We start from the raw sequence: 22,920 nt of genomic DNA on the forward strand, positions 1-22,920 counted from the left end.
ACAAGTTTCAGTCCGATTTTGGATTTTTTTCAATGTTACATTACGCTCTTACAGTCCTTCAACTAATTATACAATAATTGTATATTTGATTGTATATCATAAAGCCTTTATTCTTAATTTTCTGACAGAAATTTATGCGCACGTAAAAAAGTCACAAACGTGTGCGATCTATTGATATACATTGACACATTTATTAGTGTAGAGATTTATTCGAAAACATATACATTAATTAGTGTAGACATGTTCGTCAGTCAAAGTTGGATGGAATCTCGACTTAACATGCCTCAGGACATATTCGAAGAGGACGACGACTACGTTATACTTCCGCCAGAATTCTTCGACAATCTTTGGCAGCCGGATCCGTACTTCTTGAATTCAAAAGTGTCCGGTAAGCACGTACAATTGAGCAAGTTATAACGCAACAAGTTGTCTTCCCAGCGGAAACCGCAAAATTAAATGTTCTTTTTTCAGAGATCGCGACCTTGAACCACAAGTTTTCCCTGGTCACGTTATACCGGAATAAAACTGTTAAGTATTCCGCGCGAATTAATGCCATTGTCGCGTGTCAGATGGAATTTCAATTGTATCCGATGGACATCCAGATCTGCCCGATTTATATAGAAAGCTGTAAGTGAGCGCGCGAAAGTGAAAAATGTAATTATACAACGGCCAAATAACGGCGCAAAAAAACTCGACTTCATATATTCGATGAAATATTATTTTACATATTCGATTATATTTCCTTTATTTCTCAAATAGATAAAAATGTTTCTAACACGAAAATGTTTCGAGATCTTTGCGAGATTCAAACAGTGTGACAAGTGTCAACAAATGTTTGGACAAACCGTCATTTGCCGTTTAAAGATTTTTTACGACAGAATTTATCACTGCATTTACATAGAAATGAACAACAAACTCGCTTTGCGATTCATCGTCTTCGTATAATCGGAATATTTAATGCTATCTAGAATTATGTATTCCGTGGTTCATGTTTTCAAGTTTACATGACTTGTTTCGTCCGCAAGAGCTAGAAAAAAGTGGGCAGTGTTCCAAAGTACAATTTTGTATGAGACAATGCAAGCGCTCAAACTCGGTAAATTGTTCGTTTATCTGTTGCAACAAGCCGATTTACTTATTGCAGTTTCCTACAATAGAAAGAAGCTACACTTAAAATGGGGCGCAGGCGGTGTCACGGTAAATCCCGAGCTAAAGTTGTTGCAATACGACTTCGGGAAGCCTGCGGTATTCGAGGAGATCATAGATTACATGTTGGAGAAAAACGGTACGACGTATCTGCGGAATTGAGAAATAATTTTCATGTATCACTTAGCTGACACTTGAGAAATTCAGTCGTTAACTGCATTCGCTCTTCTGCCCGACGTCATTATTTGCTCAACAACTATACATTGAAAGAAAGGATACTAAAAAAATAGAAGATACTTATACGGTGGATGTGAATAATATGTTCATTTGTATTCATATCTATATTTTCACACTGAAAAAAAATATTGTTAGAAAATGAAAAAATATACATTTCCTTAAAACTGTTTCATGTCATGAGACTCCAATTGTATATTCTGTTTAAATAAAAGCATTTAAATCTAAGCGTGTATATTATTAGCAGCCACCGAATATCTTTTTATTTTTAGATATTTTTCTTGCAAAGTAACATATACATATCCATATTGAACTCAAAGAATTTAAGAAACAGTACGACGATTCGTCTGAAAAACATCCGAAAGGTAAATTTTACAGGAAATTTTTCAAGATTGGTCGTCTTCTTCCGCTTCGAGAGACAAATCGGTCACCACTTGATACAAACGTTCGCACCGTCGATGTTGGTAGTAATGCTCTCTTGGTTCAGCTTCTGGCTGGGTCTGGATGCGATTCCTGGTCGAGTGGCTCTTCTGGTCACGAGCATGCTTACCCTGGTAACGATGTTCACGGGTCTTAAGAGCGACATCCCGCCGGTAGCGTACATCAAGGTGAGTTTGCGCACGTACTCCAACATTTTGTAATGGTCTTACGCGCGCCGAACATCTTTATCTTTGTGTGTACATAAGTACCTACTTTTTCCTTTGATACAAAGCTTCACACACTACTCGCGTAGGCGTTGGACGTGTGGATGGCTGGCTGCATGATGTTCGTATTCGCGGCTCTGGGCGAATTCGTCGTGGTCAAAGTGCTTGACTTGCGACATGTCGAAAACGATTCGCAGAGTTTCATAGGATCTCGCTTCTTTTCGGTTCGTATCTAATTTAATTATAAAAATAGAATTTGTGCGCCAATTTCGAAGACGCGTGCAATAATGATATCAATCGATGTGCGGAAATTAATCGAATTAAAAAAAAATGCGTTGTAAAAACTTTCTCCTTCAATTTTATTTTCTTTTTTTTTTCAGCGATTTACAGCGATAGAAAAGAGGCAAAGCATTTGGGATAATGAATTTGTTTATGTAAATAAACCGAGAAACAAGCAAATTAGCAATCGATACCTACTGCCAACGGTATGGCTAGATGCTGAATGTCAGATGATGCAGTCGCGTAAGACACGCTCTCAGAAGATCGATTGTTACAGCAGAATTGTTTTTCCGATACTCTTTCTGCTTTTCGTCGTTACATATTGGCCGATAGTGTTGCTGAAGAAGGCGCCATAATGAACGAGACAAGTCCTATTTAGAAACCGTTGCAACATTAGCACATTCCGTACGTGTTATTCTGTAATCGGTATACCCTCCAAATTTTGCTGAAATGCGTAAACCCCTGCTGCCATTATAACTCGAAAACAAAAGTCGAAATGTACTACGAATTTATATGTGTAGAAAAATGAAATATACAATCTTTCTCTCTCTCTCTCTCTCTCTCTCTCTCTCTCTCTCGACGTTCGTTTATATTTTATAAATATAGCTTGTTGTATATGTACATTACAATGTACATACAAAGTATAAAAATAAGAATTTTTCTATAAAATTTAGATAGAAAGCCTAACCGGTCACTTCCTTTTCTTCTTCTTCTTCGCTCGAATTTTCTACATCTGTAGAAGAATCTTGCCACGGTTCAGTTACATGATTAACCGAATCGTCATCATCATTCAACTCATTTTTATCTGATGCATGTTTGGATAACTTGTCCGTCAATTTCAGTTCTCCCACGTTCAGTATGTAATTTAACGTATATTGGTTAAAATCGCATCTGCAAAAATATCCCAAATTAACTTGCGATGTTTAATATTAACGTGCTGTGTACATTAATTAAAAACATTTAGTAAAACCAACATTTTACTCAAGTCGTCGTATTTCTTCTGCATATTTTTCTGCAACATCAACAACACTGGCATTTGAAGTGCAGCATTAATCTGCGACCCACGTTTCGTCAGGATTGTTTCTATCCAGAGCAGATAAAAATGTATATGTCTGGTGGGTTCCAATTCGGACGCTATAAATTTCAATAGCTTCTCTATGTAAATATCTGGCATACTCGTCGTCGTCAATCCAACTATAATAGCAGAAAGGTGAAACAAATATGCATCATGTATGAGATTATTGATAAAGTCTATAAAAATTTTCTCAAAGATACTCATACGTGGACTTACTATCTTTGTATGGAATAGTCTCCAAAATTTGTTGCGTCAGTAACTTCTCGTTTAATTTCAACGCCATCATCAGTGCTAGAACAAGTATTATTGATTAGGTTTATCGTTCAGTCGTGTGTATTATTGTTGCTACTTATGTTATTAATTTTAACTTCATCTACTATAAAATTGTGCACAGGAAAATATTCCACTGTTAAGAAAATTATGATCACTCGGTTTATTCTCCTTCTTTTAAGTATTATATTTATACTTCAATGCAGTATGCATTTTTCTGAGTTTACCTTTCGCATACTCTTGCTTCTCAAGCATTTCTCTTGCTGTGTCTGGTGTAATTCCAAGTTCCAACTGAAAAGGATCGAACATCAATCCGACATCCAACGAATATATCAATAAACCTTCTGTTGTCGCTGCAGCCCACGCTTGTCCTATTTCACAAAATTAATATTAGTTAAACTAATATGTTTATACAATGTATCAAGATAATAACAACTATAATGCAAGATAACATATATTTAATAAATAACAAAATTAATAACCATTATATTATTATTCATTCTTACCTGTAGGAGAAAATTGTAAACTGAGTACTCTCACTTCTGGTTTAACCCTTCTGCTTGCCATATCACCAGTTTTGACACCTGGCAAACGTAATGATATATTCCCACCCTCGCGATATTCAATTAAAGCCTTGTTTCCAAATTCAGACATGTATCTTCTGTTTATAACTTCCTACATTGAAAAAGAAACAGTACAATGAAACAGTTGAAAAGAAGAATAGACTTGTGCTTTTGTGCGACACTAATTACTTACATCCACCCCATCCAGCGATCTGTTCTGAGTGATCTCAAATTTCTTCAACAACGTACATACTTCAGTATTATAAATGCATACATTTTTCGAACGGCCACCGGCTAATATGCATATACCATCAGCTGAGTAACATAAGCTAGTGAAAGCTCTGAAAAAATAGAAATAGGAAGAAAATAAATTATAAAGTTAATACCTGATAATACATTCGTTAAAGAGCAATATACATTCGATGTACAATATTCCCGGTGATCTGATACATTTTGATTACTTACTTTCCCTGTAAATTCTTTTTTGCCGTGATGAGATCAGTTTTGGTTCTACCAGCGCCTAAATCATTCCTGCCCTCGATATAAGCTCTTTGTGTCGCAGTTTTACAATTGAAAAACGAAATTTGTCCGTCCAACGTGGCAACCGCAACTTCTTCCCCGTTCGGTTTGTAAGTTACGTACAATGCATCAGCAGTTAACTGTATCGTTTCATGTGCGGAGCCATTCTCAATAGCATTCCATATTTTCAGTGTTTTATCCCAGGATACAGATGCCAATTCTGTGCTAGTGACATTGGGATTGAAGGCCAGACTCGCTACGGGTCCTTCATGACCGCCTAATACCTGAAAATGGATTTTATCGAAAAACCGTTTAGTACTTTAAATCCTAGTTTTACATATATCTACGATATTAATATTATACGCACCTCTAAGAGAGTCCCAAGTTTCATGCTCCACAAGAATATTTCGAAGAAATCTTGACCGCCTGCCGCGAGAAACTCGTCGCTCGCATCGATCGCCATGCAGGAAAATTGCACCGGCCGTGGCGAGGTGAGAGTACGAAAATTTCTGTACCTCACTAGATCGTATGCGCGAACGGTTCCATCCAGCGAAGCAGATGCGATGAATTTACGATTATGGCTGAAGAGAACGCTTGATACTGACGAGGTGTGTTCGTGAAACGTGAGCGTGCAAAATCCAGTCATTGTATTCCACAATTTCATCTTCCCATCGTCGCCACCGGTGACGATGTATTGGCCATCCGGACTGTATGCTAGACAATTTATGTCAGTTCGATGTCCTTGCTGCTTCATAGCATACGTCTCGCTTTGCCATTCCCAAACTAATAACTGACCAGCGTGAGAGCATCCTACAGCTATCCAGTCACCGGTAGAATTTAAAGCGACTGATGAAATACGCTGTCGAGAAATACTGTGAAACCGAACCAGTGATTACGTATGTAATCGATAAATTAAGTATCAGCAATATAAGTATATAAAAAAAAATTAAATATACATGTATAGTTACAACAGTAAAAATAATTATGTAAAAATTATAATATATCTTCAATTATTTTCTTTGATAATTAAATATTAGATCATACCTTAATGAATGAATCATGTTGACATCGGGCATTTCATATAAATAAAACGAGCCATTATTGAATCCAACAACCAACATATGAGTGTCACAATGATAAGTTGCTGCAGTAAGCTTTGCATCCTTATAATGCTTTCGAGGTTCATCTGCTAAGTAATGGCGTGCTAATTTCTTGTAACCTAATCTTTTAATTTCAATATTATTTTCTTCTACAATATCTTCTTCTATAGCATTTACCTCTTCTACAGCGTTATCTTGTGGCAGATTCTCTAATAAAATATGCTCTTATAAATAAAACACATTACTCATATTCTAGTTATTTTTATATAATTATTTAAGAACGTGTTAAATTGAAAAAAACTTATAAAAAATTTATAGAAGAAACTTTTATAAGAAATTTATAAAATAATTGTGATAAATAAGATAGAAAAATAACCTGATTCTGTAAAATTATTTTTTAAAATATGGGCCTTTGGCTTTTCTATAGCTTTTCTTGTATCAATATCATCTTCACTGTCACTATCGATAGGCTTTCTTTTTTTCACAGGTGGTTTCCACTCAACTAAATCATCTGGATCAATTGTGCATTGCCAGATACAAATCCGGCCATTTCTGTCAAACAAATCCACACACATTTATAAAATCTGTAGCATATATATTTAAAATAAACATCAGCTTATTGACTTAGCTTATATCACTTTTAAATTTTATGTCGATATTTTTAAACATTTTACTTACTTGCTGATAGTATAGATGTCATAATTTTTACTCTCAAAGAAGCACCCTACAATTACATCTGAATGACAACCCAATGTAGTTACTCTAAAATTTGCCCATTTTTGTAAACTATAGATTTTTACAGTAGTATCTTTGGAACCAACTGCTAATAGTTTTGAGTCAAAAGACCAATTGAGGCATGTTGTTTCTGCAGTAGACTCATGGAACGCACGTGTCATAACAAATGGATTATAGTCTCCACATTGTAAGCGAGGTGCATTAAAGACAAAAACTATAACATGAAAATATAAATTATTTTAAATAATAACTAGGAATATTATAATTTCATGCTTAACTTCATTATACAATTAACTTAATACATAATAAATCACAATATTATTAACAAAGTTGTAATGATAAATACCTACCACCACCTCCTTTGCAAACTGCAAAATGTTTCCCATCTCGAGAAAATTTTACACGTTTCGGATGTCCTTTGAGCCTGTATTTATGTAAAATAACCTTGCTTATCATGCTTATTACATGAATTTCACCATCTGTACAGATGATATAAAATTATGCATTTTTCTATGATATCATTTCTTTGTAAATATATTTGCATAATTGCTTTTAGAAATATGTATCTGAAAAAAGAAATCTTACCCGCATTAACTGCAACCAACATGCCACCATTTGGTGATATATCAATGGTAACATAATTAAATCTACTTTCCACAGGAAGTGTTGTGGATTTATTACTGAAAGAAAAATTATTTAAAATATAAGATATTTTAAATGCTATATGGAACGTTATCGAATTTGTAGAAATTGTCTTAAGATTGAATATCAACCTTAAACATATAACATACAATGAAGCTTAAGAAAATTATTATACAAATTATTATATAAAAGAAGCATGATTTATTTAAATTTAAAAGTGATATATTTCGTTGTACTCACTTCTTCAAGTCATAAATTGTGATTCTATTGCCCACAGGGCTAATGACTGATGAACCATCTGGAGAAAAGAGTAAATCCCCTTTTCGATAAACTGTGCCAAGTAAATTACTAAACTGTAATAAATATAAAAAAATTAATAGTATGATATATTTATGTACATATTTCTTACAATTTAAATTTCCACTACAATTTCTACTAAATTTTAGAAATCCTTTTCCAAGCTTTGCTTCTATGCATGCTATAAATAAAAATAAATAAATGGTAACAAGAGAGTATAATTACATTCGTTATGTTAAAAAATTTTAATACATATAAAAATTAAGTTAACATTATTAATGAAAAGATCACGATACAAAGTTATAAGTTATATTCAAATTTTAACATTCACTAAGTGTATAATGTTTATATAATATAACCTAGTACACATGCTCAATAGTAACGTACAGAAAATATAAATTCACAGGTAGGTTATGGTCAAATGTAGGTTAAAAATAATAAATGTAAGAAATATATCTTTTAAAATTTAGTAGAAATGAAAGAAACATATAATTTTACAATAAACGATTACCTTATAGGAGAATTTCATCTTTTTTCTAAGAAGGTGTAACTTTTTTTTTGTAATATCACTTTATACAAAACACGTTTTCATCTCAACTCTCGAAGGTAGTTTATTGATTGAATGGCGCTCAGGGTCGCCCGACTTCCGTTATGGCCGAAACCAGAGAAAAACCTAAGAGCGGCCATCAGCGAAGATTCAGAAATTTTTATGAATTCGACACGTCCCCTGAGGAAATAAACGTCAACTACGACGATGTCGCTCAGTAACGAAGTGTGTTTGTGATAGTTTGGTTCATATCTGAGCTATTACACAGAATATAGTGAAAATTATATATGTATCATCAAGAGAAATCATCCCAGTAAACACAATATTGTGTTATTTTTAGAAATTTCAAATTCAAATTTTTTTTTAAAGGTATATATATGTACATAACAAGTTTTTACATTTCTTTTTTAATATTGGGCACTATTAACAAACGTGTTAAATTTTTATAACACGATATAATTTTTACTTTTAAAAGTTTATGTACAAATATTATAAAAACTTATGTTATGTACATAATATATATCTTAAAAAAGAAAATAATTTGAATTTGAGATTTCTAAAAATATTAAGTTAAGTATACAATAATCATATATATATGTTAGGTTTCTCAGTTGGCGCTACTGTTCTAATATATCACTTCTTTTGTACAGTAGAAAAGTGTTGCAGAGTTTTGTTATAGTTATAAGTTTTACTTGTAAAAACTTATATACACATATATACAATAAAAAAAATAATTTCAGTTTGATACTTCTAAAAATAACACAATACGTGTTGCGCTTGTACTTAGCGCCTTCTTTTTACCTTTTTGTTTAAAAAGGTAAGTTTTATATAATATTGAATATACGTACGTTTCACGTATAACGTGATTGACTTGGAGTACTCCGTGCCCACGCGTATTATTCATAGCGACGCATTCATACTTTTCCTGATCTGTTACATCGGATTCGATAATCTGCAAGACACCTGAAACATAAAATGTGATATTCTCGAATAGCGTTCCTCTCAGGATTTTCTTGTCCAAAGAAAGATGCGATGATGCGATCGCAGATCCCGTGTATATCATATCAATAGAGACAGTTTGAATTCGGCGTAATATGATTCTTGGAACAGATATAAATAAATATTGTGAAGTTTGAAGCGAATCTCTCACAGGCATGCTTTGAAAACACGAGTTGTTTTCATTTTCAGCTAACGGACGACGCAGGCATCAACACTGATCGGCAAGGTCAGCGACTGGTGGGGGGTAACCGTGCCTTCCCGATTGTTTGGATTCGTAGGCTTATATATGACTCCGTGATTGCGGAAAGGACATTGCGCCTCGGGCCGACGAACGACGCGCATACCGCGACGCAGAGTACGAGTGTCGGTAGTCGTATCGGTTAATACGCGTTTCTTTGTCCGAATCTTACTTGCGCGAGTGTTAGAGCTAGAGTCAGTGTCGTCGCCAGTGCTACGATGGAATATCCGGGGGTGCTGCGACGGAGTAACCAGAAGGAGGACGTCGGATCGAGAAGTCAGGATGGAGAGAGGACTTGGAGCGCGCCGAGAGACGTGGACAGCGATACATCATGTATGGTATTCGAGGTACCTCGAGTAATTATTATTACGCAGGATTTTTCTGATTTTAACGGACCTTACTCGAAGTAAGGACATACCCGAGTCGAAATTAAATCAGCATTCATAGTTTATCATGTGAAAAATGATAAAATAGCTTGAGATTTGATTATTCGTTAACCTAATTTCACGTAACATGAGTTCTATTTTTCTTTTCTCATAAAATATAAATGTCTATTCAAGCAAGGTTGCTGAGGCAAACTAAGGTTTATGAATACAAATTTTTAATTATGTTCTCAATAAAAAGTTGCACATAATTTAGAAAACTATGAGTAATGATCTTAGAATCTGATATAAATTTTACAAGTGTTGATTTTTATTCGTCTAATAATGCTCAGATTGTTGTTTTCGTTTAGAATCTACTAGAATGTCCGTTTCTCATTCTTGTTTATCTTTCTTATTGTACCGAATCTGAATTAAAATCTCTATTAGTGAAACAGCATTATTAGACATAACCGTTGTCTTTGCCTTTGCAGCTTTAGCTCTTTTGAGAGCTACAATTCTCATCATTCTCATTAGAAAAAAGAAAAGAAAAAAAGAGAAGAAAAAAGGAAAAAAGAACTTTAAGAATGATGAGAATAAAAAGTGTTTTTCATCTCCCATTTCCTCTAATTCTTATATGATTATTTAATCCTTATATATTTATCTCGCGCACAGTTCTAACAAAGGCAGTTCTATTTACGTTTTTATCTTTGTTCTCTTTCTTGCGCTATTAAGCGAATATATAATCAACATCAACAAAAATTACTCATTTAAATTAAGAATATAAGGATTAAGTACATATACATTGTCGAGATAAACAAGTATTAAATAACTGCGGAACACGTCGCTGTTGAAGACTCATCATGGGCGAGACTGCGAGAGTAGCCAGATGTAACATTCAGGTAGGACAAAGCTTGTTCACTATTGCGCATCTAGATATTCTGCATTGATTTTTCAAATTGGATGCAACTTGCAGGATCAATGTAGAATTAATATTTCGACTCGGGAAAGACTTTTTTTTTATCAAATCCTAACTTGTAGAAAACTATCGATTTGAATGTCGGCAAGAAAAAAACGGAGATACTTTTGATAGATATTTGACAAAACACCGGATCGGTATTTATCCAACGCTTAAAAAGTAACACGGAGAATGTTTTAGTTGGATGAATAAATTTTCGTTACTTTCCGCTTGCGGTTCTCGATCATTAGCGGCGATTCAGAAACGAAGAGAGAGGAGAGCGAGAAAGAGAGAGAAACATCTTGCCAGGAATTCTGCAGATCGGTCCATTTCGACAGATTCGGTATTAAAATATTAGACGTAGAAAAAATAAGAACGAGAAAAAATTTTTTATATTACAGTTAGTACAGAAAATCCGACGTACTTTTGTCAAAAAGAGATGAGTACCAAATTTTCTACAAGTTAGGACTAGGATAGAGAAAACGTCAAATCTTTTGCGACGATGGAATTAAACAGCAATATAGATTTTGATTTACGATATTAATCGATATTCGATTTCCGGTACTGATTTACTTTCTCATTTCTCTATAAGAGAAGAAAAAATTAATACGAATCGTTCGTTTATATATCTGAGTTAATTTGTTGAATAAATTAGAGGGGTAAGTACCTGAGAAATGAGAACGAATTGTCATTGCACTTGGACAATCTTCTGACATTGATTTCTGGTATTGATCGATATTCGATTTTCGGTACTGATTTACTCTTTCATTTTTCTACAAGAAAAAAGAATTGATACGACTCGTTCATTTATCCGTGTTAATTTGATGAATAAATTAAATATTGATCGGTCTTCAATTTTCGGTACTGATTTATTCTCTCATTTCTTTATAAGACAAGAAAAATTGATACGAATCATTCGTTTAGTCGAGTTAATTTGTTGAGTAAATTAGAGGGATAAATACCTGAAAAATGAGAACAAATTGTCATTGCAATTGGACAATTTTTTGACACTGATTTACAGTATTAATCGATATTCGATTTTCGGTACTGATTTACTCTTTCATTTCTCTATAAGAAAAAAAAAATTCATACGAATCGTTCATTTATCCGCGTTAATTTGATGAATAAATTAAATATTGATCGGTCTTCAATCTTGGGTACTGACTGATTCTCTAATTTCTTTATAACAGAATAAAAATTGATACGAATCGTTCTTTATCCGACTTAATTTGTTGAGTAAATTAGTGGGGTAAGTACCCGCAAGACGAAAACAACTTGTCATTGCACTTGGACAATTTTCTTGACATTGATTTATGGTATTGATCAGTCTTCGATTTTCGGTACTGATTTATTTTCTCATTTTTTTGTAAGACAAAAAAAATTGATACGAATCGTTCGTTTATCCTGGTTAATTTGTTGAATAAGATTAGGGGGGTAGGTACCTGAAAAGTGAGAACAAATTGTCATTGCACTTGGACAATTTTTTGACACTGATTTATAGTATTAATCGATATTCGATTTTCGGTACTGATTTACTCTTTCATTTCTCTATAAGAAAAAAAAATTCATACGAATCGTTCATTTATCCGCGTTAATTTGATGAATAAATTAAATATTGATCGGTCTTCAATCTTGGGTACTGACTGATTCTCTAATTTCTTTATAACAGAATAAAAATTGATACGAATCGTTCTTTATCCGACTTAATTTGTTGAGTAAATTAGTGGGGTAAGTACCCGCAAGACGAAAACAACTTGTCATTGCACTGTCATTGCACTTGGACAATTTTCTTGACATTGATTTATGGTATTGATCAGTCTTCGGTTTTCGATATTGATTTATTTTCTCATTTTTTATAAGACAAAAAAATGGATACGAATCGTTCGTTTATCCGGGTTAATTTGTTGAATAAGATTAGAGGGGTATGTACCTGAAAAATAAGGACAAATTGTCATTGCACGTGTGCAATTTTTTGACATTGATTTATGGTATTAATCGATATTCGATTTTCGGTACTGATTTATTCTTCCATTTCACTGTAAGAAAACAGAAAATTAACACGAATCGTTCATTTATCCGCGTTAATTCGATGAAAAAATTAGGTATTGATCGGTCTTCGGTTTTCGATACTGATTTATTCTGTCATTTCTTTATAAGAAAAGAAAAATTAATACGGATCGTTCGTTTAACCGAGTTAATTTGTTGAGTAAATTAGAGTGGTAAGTACCTGAAAAATGAGAACAAATTGTCATTGCACTTGGACAATTTTCTGACATTGATTTATGGTATTAATCGATATTTGGTTTTCGGTACTGATTTATTTTCCCATTTTTAAAAGGCAAAAAAAATTTATACGAATCGTTCATTTATCCAAGTTAATTTGTTGAATAAGATTAGTGGGGTAAGTACTTGGCAAATGAGAACAAATTGTCATTGCACTTAGACAATTTTCTAACGCTGATTTATAGTATTGATCAATATCCGGTTTTTGATACTGATTTACTCTTCCATTTCCCTATAAGAAAAAAAAATTCATACGAATCGTTCATTTATCCGCGTTAATTTGATGAATAAATTAAATATTGATCGGTCTTCAATTTTCGGTACTGATTGATTCTCTAATTTCTTTATAAGAGAATAAAAATTGATACGAATCGTTCTTTTATCCGACTTAATTTGTTGAGTAAATTAGTAGGGTAAGTACCTGCAAGATGAAAACAACTTGTCATTGCACTTAGACAATTTTCTTGACATTAATTTATGGTATTGATCAGTCTTCAGTTTTCGGCACTAATTTATTTTTTTCATTCTTTTATAAGACAAAAAAAATTCATACGAATCGTTCGTTTACCCGAGTTAATTTGTTGAATAAGATTAGAGGGGTAAGTACCTGAAAAATGAGTACAAATTGTCATTGCACTTGGACAATTTTCTGACACTGATTTACGGTATTGATCGATATTCAATTTTCGGTACTGATTTACTCTTTCATTTCTCTATAAGAAAAAAAAATTCATACGAATCATTCATTTATCCGCGTTATTTTGATGAATAAATTAAATATTGATCGGTCTTCAATTTTCGGTACTGACTGATTTTCTAATTTCTTTATAAGAAAATAAAAATTGATACGAATCTTTCTTTTATCCGACTTAATTTGTTGAGTAAATTAGTGGGGCAAGTACCTGCAAGATGAAAACAACTTGTCATTGCACTTAGATAATTTTCTAACGCTGATTTATAGTGTTGATCAATATCCCGTTTTCGGTACTGATTTAGTCTTTGATTTCTCTATAAAAGAAAAAAAAATTGATACAAATCGTTTGTTTATCCACGTTAATTAGATGAATAAATTCGATATTGATCGTTATTCGATTTTCGGTACTGGTTTCTCCTTTCATTTTTCTATAAGAAAAGAAAAAATTCAGACGAATTGTTCAGTTATCCACGTTAATTTGATGAAAAAATTAGGTATTGATCGGTCTTCGGTTTTCGGTACTGATTTATTCTCTCATTTCTTTATAAAAAAAGAAAAATTGATACGGATCGTTCGTTTAACAGAGTTAATTTGTTGAATAAATTAGAGGGGTAAGTACCTGAAAAATAAGAACAAATTGTCATTGCACTTGGACAATTTTCTGACACTGATTTATGGTATTAATCAATATTCAATTTTCAGTACTGATTTACTCTTTCATTGTGCTATAAGAAAAGAAAAAATTGATACGAATCGTTCATTTATCCGCGTTAATTTGATAAATAAATTAAATATTGATCGTGCACAATGGGGGGGAGAGGGAGAGGGATGGGAATAGGTGGTAGAAAGACTGCTAGGAGAGGGGGGAGGGAGAGGGGGGATGAGAGAGGCGGAGGAGTGGAGGGGGCGAAAGGGAGGAAGAGGAGGAATAAAAGGATAAGAGAGAGAACGAGGGAGAGAGTGTGAAGGAATGGAACGAATGGAGGAAAGCGAAAATCGGCGGTAGGAAATAAGAATTATAGAAGTAACAGCGGCATAGAAATATAGATATATATATATATATATATATATATGTATAAGAATAGATGATAAGCAAACAATTAATTATAAGAGATAAGCGAGCGAGTAGATGTAACATATTTGTAAAGTAGATTTAAGGAGGGGCGGGGATGGGAGTGTGTGTGTGTGTGTGTATACGAAGGGGTAGAGGCGAGCGTAATAGGAAGTAAGAAGGAGAGATTATATTCGAATTTGTAACCCCGTCAGGGTAATCAATAAAGTATACATACAATTAAATATTGATCGGTCTTCAATTTTCGGTACTGACTAATTCTCTAATTTCTTTATAAGAGAATAAAAATTGATACGAATCTTTCGTTTATTCAAGTTAATTTGTTGAGTAAATTAGAGGGGTAAGTACCTACAAAATAAGAACAAATTGTAATTGCACGTGGACAATTTTCTGACGTTGATTACGATATTGATCGGTCTTCGATTTCGGTACTGATTTACTTTTTCGTTTCTCTATAAGAAGAGGAAAATTGATACAAATCGTTCGTTTATCCGGGTTAATTTGTTGAGTAAGATTAGAGAGGTATGTACCTGAAAAATAAGAACAAATTGTCATTGCACGTGTGCAATTTTTTGACAATGATTTATGGTATTAATCGATATTCGATTTTCGGTGATTTACTCTTTCATTTTTCTATAAGAAAACAGAAAATTAATACGAATCGTCCATTAATCCGCGTTAATTTGATAAATAAATTAGGTATTGATCGGCCTTCGATTTTCGATACTTATTTATTCTCTCATTTCTTTATAAGAGAAGAAAAATTGGTACGAATCGTTCGTTTAACCGAGTTAATTTGTTGTGTAAATTACAACGTTAACGAAAAATAAGAACAAATTGTCATTGGACAATTTTCTGACACTGATTTATGGTATTAATCGGTATTCGATTTTCAATACTGATTTACTCTTTCATTGCTCTATAAGAAAAGGAAAAATTGATACAAATCGTTCATTTCCGCGTTAATTTTTTTTTTATTATATATTTTATTATTATAAGTGGTTCATGGGACGATTAAATATTCAAATATATGTTGCCGTATCAAAGTCTCTCCTCTATATTAAACGATTTGACACGTCTGGAGACGCATGATGTATCGTTGCCCGCATCCCATTCCCTTCGTCCTGCTTCCCTGTATAAAATGTCAAATTGAAACATATTAAAAAGTATTGACATTTTGAATATGTCTGAATTCTGAATTTTTTTTATCTGAAGAAAAGGATTGAAAAGTATTAGTTCCCATTAAATTTTACTGCGCTAAATGCGAGACTTTTTCGCCCGGGTGCCTCACCAGGGAAATTTGTCTGGTACACTAAATCCCGTAAGGCCATCAATCTTTGTAGTATATCTCGTCGGTGCATAAGGTTTATATTACCTGTACATACATATTTTGAAACATTTTCTTTAGATATTATATCAAACGGATTTTGCGTGTCACATAATATCCTTCGGACTACACGGACATTATTATTTTGATCATTTTGATTTCTTTGGTATTCATTGAATTATCCAGAACGCGCAACTGCCATGTTGAACGACTCAATTGTCGTGTGAAATGTTTCGATTTTCACAAATTCATATAAAATTTTTCATTTTTCACTGATTCACAGAAGTCTCACTTTTTATTAGTTTACGTTAGGGAAAAGATTCATGATCGCTGCTCCGAGCAGCTGCAACGCTTTTCGAATCATCTATGTCGGCGCGCTTTTACTCCTCAGATTTCTGTCATTAATAACTCGATAATTATTGCGAATCTCGCAAAATGGTATGGGACTTTTATGTTTATCTTAACCCAATCTACCCTCACACTTCGTGTTGGCAGCTAATTACCGGACACTTCGTATGATTTTCATGATATTAATCATACGCAATGTCAATTCTTATTTTTTTTGTGCATGTTAACATGTTAATTCATGTTACAAACGCGTAACAATGCGCGAGACCATGCTTGTCAAGTAAGCTACTGTGGTTGTAGCACGGACATAAACCGCCTGAAAGTGGATGTAGCACGGACTGCCACCACATGCAGGTTTTACCGCCGAGACCTGAAAGTGGAGATGTAGCATCGTAGTTCCCCTCTCAAAATGGATGCAGAGGGCGCCCTTTCCCAATGAGGAAAGTCGGTGTCGTCGAAAATAGAGTGCCTCTAATCAGAGTGACGACACCTGAATATCTCTTTTCATTGGTCCGCCATGTTTTATCCGTTCCCGCCAGTTATTAAACGAGTTTATTCGCATTTTCGGAAAACATATTATCACAGTAATATATAAAACAATGATACTTATTGTTAACAAATACATAAATGAAAATAAACAAATGGTGCGTAAACAAAGTATTATTTAATGCCAGAATAGTGTTTTATTGCACAAAACATTGTAATCATGTTGCACAACAATTATTGTAAGTACATTTAAATAAACTGAAAATAAACTTGAAATAAACTTGAAATAAACTTGAAACAAACTTGAAATAAACTTTAAATAAACTTGCAACACACTTGCAATAAACTTTAAATAAACTTAGAACTATAATTTAATTAATAGACGTATATAGATTTGCAGTTATTTGAACGAATGATGCATCGCCATGGACTTGCTGTCATAGAATTTACGATTCGGTAATACAATTTTACGTTTATTTTTAAATTGCAAACGCAACGCAACGTAACGCTGGCGTCCAATTATACTTTGTATTTATACGTTCTATCCATTGTCGTCGACGTTCATCATCTCTCGGGATTATTTTCAGAATATATCCCTTTTCTGAGGAATTGTTGCAAAATGGTATGGTACATCCAACCATTTTGCAATAATTAACGAAACTATAAAAACTATAAAAACGAAAATATAAACAGTCAAACGCTTACAGGTTATACGAATGTTTATGTTACTTTTTGCACTATGTTCCGATATTTACGGTCAGTTCATAAATTGTACATTTCATAGATTTTCAGTACTGACGGCGTATGTCTGAACACACCCGATTTCGATAAAACATGGCGGACCTCCCAACTTGTCGCCACTCTGATTAGAGGCACTCTAGTCGAAAACACCGTTGGCCGCCCTCACGTTCCTCTTTGATATATATATATATATATATCATTTTCACTATAGTTTGTTTTAGTAGCTCGGACATTAACCAGACTCAAATCACAGACGCAAACCTCGTATCGTTACCGAGACATCGAGTTAGTTGACGTCTATTTTCTCAGGGGGCGTATCAGGACAGACATATGCTTTCGCCCGGTGGCCGCTCTCAGGTTTCTCTCTGCCAAAACTCTCGAAGGTCAATGCGACCAGTGCTGGGACTGGAACATCTATTGTATGCACAGAGCCATCTATTGAAGAAGAAGATGTAAGTTGATCTGTAGATTGCAGTAGATCTTAACAGGCTCTGTTGAAATTTAGTAAACTGCTGTGGTATGTTGGACACATATTTGATTAAAAAAAAAAAAAAAATTATTCAGATCTTTTGAGAATTATACTTGTAGAGAAATTAGCTTGTAGTAGGTGATTAAAAGAATGGCATTGTAAGGTAGAGGATGATTTACTGAACATTTAGGAAGGGACGCAGCTTATGTAAAAATTTTAAAGAGTATATTAATTTTAAATATATTAATTTAATTATGAATTTATACATAGCACCTGTAAAAATAAGTCTTATTTTTATTAGTTTCAGTCTATTTCAGAAATTTGAAATGGCAAAGCGTATGCAACCAGCTTGGCATCTGCCAGATAGGAAAGACAACACAGTGCTTCAATTGTACAATAGTTTAACCAGAAAGAAAGAAGTATTTGTCCCACAGTTTGGGAATCGTATACTATGGTACAGTTGTGGACCTACCGTTTATGATGCATCACATATGGGCCATGCAAGGTATCATAAATATATATTACTTATATTTTTTGAAGTGTTATTTCATTCAGTATGGTATTTTTCATAATTTGAGAATAGAATATGAGATATTTTATTTATATTTTTATCATTTTATAAATGTATACACATGTAATTGGTCTGTTCTTTTTAGCTGCACTACTGAACTGGTGCAATAAGTTAAAGTGAGAAAAAATATACTCATTCTAACTTATTGCACTAGTTCCGCAGTGCAGCTGAAAAGAACAGACCAATTGTATGTACGTTTTTCTCAATATACAAGATATTCCTATTTAGATGTACACTTTTTTTTTCAGGTCATATATATCATTTGACATTTTGCGTCGTGTACTTTCAGACTATTTTGGATATGACGTTTTATATGTGATGAATATTACTGATATAGATGATAAGATTATTAAAAGAGCTAGACAGAATTATTTATATGAAAAATATGTAGAGGAAAACCATAATCTTAATACTATATTAGATGATGCTAAACAAGTAATGTCTAACTTTGAAAATACTGTACACACTATAACTGATTTGGATAAGAAGTGCATGTTAGAGAATATGCTAAGCAAACTAACCAAAGTTATTGAAAATTTGGAGAAAGCTGTTAGAGAAAAAGATGAACATGAAATTGCAGTACTTCAGGAAGTAAGAAAGATTCATTTAATGTAAAATTGCACATGTACGTATAATTTATAAAATTACTTTCCATAAAATATTAATATATTTTTCATCTGTATATATACAGCTATTATTGAAAGAAGTCAAAGATCTGTTGTCTGACTGGTTGGATCAATTGAAGGGCAGTACTATCACAGAACATTCTATATTCAATAAATTATCTAAACATTGGGAATCAGAATTTCACAAAGATATGGATGCCTTAAATGTAACATCAAACAGAATGTTGATATGTTTAAGACTATGTTAATTTATGAATATTAACTTTGGGATCTATAAATTATTTAGGTATTAAAACCAAGTGTCCTGACAAGAGTTAGTGAATATGTTCCTGAGATAATAGCATTTGTCCAACAAATAATAGATAATGGATTAGCTTATGGAAGTAACGGATCAGTATATTTTGATGTAAGCAAGTTTGACAAACAAGAGAAACATTTTTATGCCAAACTTGTACCTGAAGCATACGGTGATACATCAAGTTTACAAGAAGGCGAAGGCAAGTTTTTTAGAATTTCTAAGTTAAGATATATTTTATATTTTTTGTATTTTAATTTATCATCATTTCTGTATTATTTGATCAGGTGACTTGAGTGTTACGGAAGATAAACTCTCCGAAAAGAGATCTTTGACAGACTTTGCGCTTTGGAAGAGCTCGAAAGCAGGTGAGCCTTGGTGGGACAGTCCTTGGGGTAAAGGACGTCCAGGATGGCACATTGAGTGCTCGGTTATGGCATCAGTGATTTGCGGAGAAAATCTTGATATCCATACAGGAGGCGTAGATCTTAAATTTCCACATCACGATAACGAGCTCGCTCAAGCGGAAGCGTATTTTGATAATTCGCATTGGGTGAAATATTTCCTGCACTCGGGTCACCTGACGATAGCCGGCTGCAAGATGTCCAAGTCGCTGAAGAATTTTGTGACGATACAAGATGCTTTAAAAAAACATTCGGCAAGGCAGTTGAGACTTGCGTTTCTTTTGCATTCGTGGAAAGACACGTTAGATTACAGTGATAATACTATGAATATGGCCGTGCAGTATGAAAAGTTCCTTAACGTAAGTTGCAACATAACTTTTATTATGTCTCATGATTGACATTTTTAAGATCTTTGAGGTTCAAATGTCTGATGAAAATGACAACGCTTCCTATTTTTCAGGAATTCTTTTTAAATATCAAATGTAGAATTAGGAGCTTAGGGAAGAAAACTACTATTGATACTTTTGCTAAATGGACCGATTCCGAAATGGAACTCAATAGAAAGTTTCAAGTTGCTAAACATTCTGTGCACAAAGCATTATGTGGTAAGGTTGTTGGATATTTCGATGATTTATGCTCTCGATAATAAATCCAGATGTATATTGGTGACGAAATATAATTTATTTCAGATAATATTGATACGAGATCTGTTCTTGATACAATACGAGAACTTGTGGTGGATAGTAACGTGTACATGAGCCAAAATAAAAATCCAAATACTCTTCTTCTCAGGGATATTGCTGTATATATTACAAAGATGTTTGTCATATTTGGAGCCATATCTTCAACACACGATTCCATCGGGTTTCCAATTGATGACGAGGCAGTTGGTACAAATGTAAGATAAATACATCGACATGTATTTATATCGAAGAGTTCTTGGCAATTTTTTAAATTTCTACATACAATTCTGTCAGGTGGAAGAGACCGTTATGCCGTATCTTGAAATTCTCGCGAATTTCCGAAAGAAGGTGCGAAACTGCGCGAAAACTTTAAAAGCGAACGATATTCTACAAGAATGCGATATACTGCGCGACGATATTTTGCCAAATGTTGGGGTGCGGCTGGAGGATAGCAACGAGGAAACTTGCAAAGTAAAATTAGTGAATAAAGAAGAGTTACTAAAAGAGAAAGAAATTAAGAAGAATTTGGAACAAGAAAAAGCTTTAGAAAAAGAGAGAAGGAAGGCAGAGGCTGCTGCTGCAGCGGCGGCAAAGGAAGCGCAGAAAAGAATATCACCGAATGATATGTTCCGATTAGAGAAGGACAAATATTCTCAATTTGACGATAAGGTGAGCGTCTTAATACTTGAATTTACATCATTATTATTTCACATGTATTGTTTTGTATATTTGACTTTTTCTTGTGTAGGGATTACCAACGCACAATGCCGAGGGTAAAGAGATAAGCAAAGGTTTATTCAAAAAACTGCAAAAATTGCAACAAGCACAGGAAAAAAGATACAATGAATATTTAACTTTCATACAAAACGGTCTATAACATTTCACACATGAAGTAAACTCTTATATAAAATTATTTTATTTATAAATTTATAATATATACAGAACGACGATTTTGTCTCGCTACTTCTTCATCGTGAAGATAATCATGGTTGCTCAGCATTGAGTAGTATTTTTTTTAACTTCAGTACCGACAATTTTATTTCAGAATTTTGGATATTTGATATTTGTTTGAATTGATTAGATTAATATCATAGAATTACGTTTCCGAAGCCTTGTTCTAAAAGCTTCAATCACACAATATCTTTAATTTAAAATTATTTGTGATATATCTCATCTGTCAGTATTTCTCCATTACATAATTAAATATGTATTACACAATTAAGTATATTAGTAAAATATTAAAAAATTTGTAATTTCATTCATTCTAGCCATGTATGTTATTTTTTTCTTTAATATTACATTATTTACACACGACTACTGTAGGAATACCATTAGACATTATTGTGTAATACATGCTTTTTTTCAAAATAATTTTTTTATTTCAAAGCATTTATGCATTTTTAACGTGGTTTCGATAATACATGCAAAGAGACATAGCCTTATGTGTTAAATTATGTGTTAAATAATTATGTACCATTTGTCACTGCATATAAACACACGTCATACACACATACTCTGTCATTTTAATCCCCATATTACTATTTAGTTGATTTCTCTCATTTTTCTGTTTTTTGTCTTATGAACTCGTCGTGTACCCAACAACGCATAACGAGTGCTCACCGTTGCCGCGTAAGTGAGCGTGCACGTCCGTTAATCCTACAAATCTACAATTAACTCCCCGTAATCACTTTCGCTCAGAGTATATGTGAGTGTGTATGAGCGGCTACAAAAAGAGCGCTCCAGTATCAAAACTTTCGACAGCGTGGTCGTGCTCGACACATAGGTACACACATTGCACGTATCACGTCGATGTGATTCGAAACTGGTCGAACAAAATACATAAATGTTACGTGCGTTTTCACTCTACCGGATGAATTCGACGCGCGATGTTGTCCATTATTAAAACATAATACCCCTTTCATAACACGGTGAGCGCGAACCGACAGTGACAGCTTCGTAAATGCGGAGGCGATATAATGCTCGGCTCGCGGCGTGAGAAGCGAGCGAGCGAGCCGATATTCATCCCACATTCAAAAGCCCGTGAAAACGTCCGTGGCGGACGAACACAGGTCGACCCGTCAGCCGCTTTTCGAACTTGTCGTAAAATACGAATCGCACGTGCGCGCGCATGCGATAATAATGATGTCCAGTCCCGAAAACTTCCCGGGATAATCGGGAAAGCGCGCTCCACCCTCTCTGGCCGATTACAAATTATGTTTCCGGACTGGAACGAAGCGGCCCGTTAAACTTTCCGTTCATTCTTAATCGAGAAAGTTTAATGCGATATCGTGCGCGTGTTATATACACGAGTACGTGTAT

The 22,920-nt window shown here is 33.8% G+C and overlaps 3 protein-coding genes across 5 annotated transcripts in view; 2 read left to right on the plus strand and 1 right to left on the minus strand.

Moving 5' to 3' along the window:
* The window catches only part of alka (glycine receptor subunit alpha alkaliphile), a 9,326-nt gene extending 6,655 nt beyond the window's left edge, over window positions 1-2,671 (plus strand). Inside the window, exons 5-10 of one of the 2 annotated variants that reach the window (XM_011147701.3) lie at window positions 234-388; window positions 472-627; window positions 1,142-1,282; window positions 1,756-1,985; window positions 2,111-2,245; window positions 2,402-2,656. In XM_011147701.3, the coding sequence (XP_011146003.1) occupies window positions 234-388; window positions 472-627; window positions 1,142-1,282; window positions 1,756-1,985; window positions 2,111-2,245; window positions 2,402-2,656 (1,072 nt within the window). Of the gene's footprint in view, window positions 1-233; window positions 389-471; window positions 628-1,141; window positions 1,283-1,755; window positions 1,986-2,110; window positions 2,246-2,401 lie in introns of both variants that reach the window. The other variant, XM_025304708.1, reaches the window with a different exon arrangement.
* LOC105187098 (periodic tryptophan protein 2 homolog) lies at window positions 2,520-8,147 on the minus strand. 2 transcript variants are annotated; one of them, XM_011147700.3, is made up of 16 exons: window positions 8,013-8,030; window positions 7,445-7,557; window positions 7,148-7,242; window positions 6,913-7,041; window positions 6,506-6,776; window positions 6,204-6,379; window positions 5,772-6,036; window positions 5,095-5,599; window positions 4,674-5,011; window positions 4,402-4,549; window positions 4,152-4,320; window positions 3,873-4,016; window positions 3,592-3,666; window positions 3,275-3,494; window positions 2,989-3,191; window positions 2,520-2,671 (listed from the first exon to the last, which is right to left on the minus strand). In XM_011147700.3, the coding sequence occupies exons 1-16, from the start codon at window positions 8,028-8,030 to the stop codon at window positions 2,616-2,618; spliced, it is 2,925 nt and encodes a 974-aa protein (XP_011146002.1). In that variant the 3' UTR covers window positions 2,520-2,615. The 2 variants fall into 2 exon arrangements, with proteins under 2 accessions (XP_011146002.1, XP_011146001.1); XM_011147699.3 differs by having other exon boundaries at window positions 2,605-2,745; window positions 8,013-8,147.
* Window positions 8,148-17,851: 9,704 nt separating this feature from the next.
* Window positions 17,852-21,885, plus strand: CysRS (cysteine--tRNA ligase, cytoplasmic). The gene is made up of 10 exons (XM_011137176.3): window positions 17,852-18,005; window positions 18,324-18,527; window positions 18,842-19,184; window positions 19,285-19,425; window positions 19,506-19,716; window positions 19,802-20,277; window positions 20,379-20,523; window positions 20,608-20,816; window positions 20,896-21,270; window positions 21,350-21,885. The coding sequence occupies exons 1-10, from the start codon at window positions 17,884-17,886 to the stop codon at window positions 21,476-21,478; spliced, it is 2,355 nt and encodes a 784-aa protein (XP_011135478.1). The 5' UTR covers window positions 17,852-17,883; the 3' UTR covers window positions 21,479-21,885.
* Window positions 21,886-22,920: the final 1,035 nt, after the last annotated feature.

This window comes from Harpegnathos saltator, unplaced genomic scaffold, assembly GCF_003227715.2.
Source record: "Harpegnathos saltator strain DR-91 unplaced genomic scaffold, Hsal_v8.6 scaffold640, whole genome shotgun sequence".
Taxonomy (NCBI): domain Eukaryota; kingdom Metazoa; phylum Arthropoda; class Insecta; order Hymenoptera; family Formicidae; genus Harpegnathos; species Harpegnathos saltator.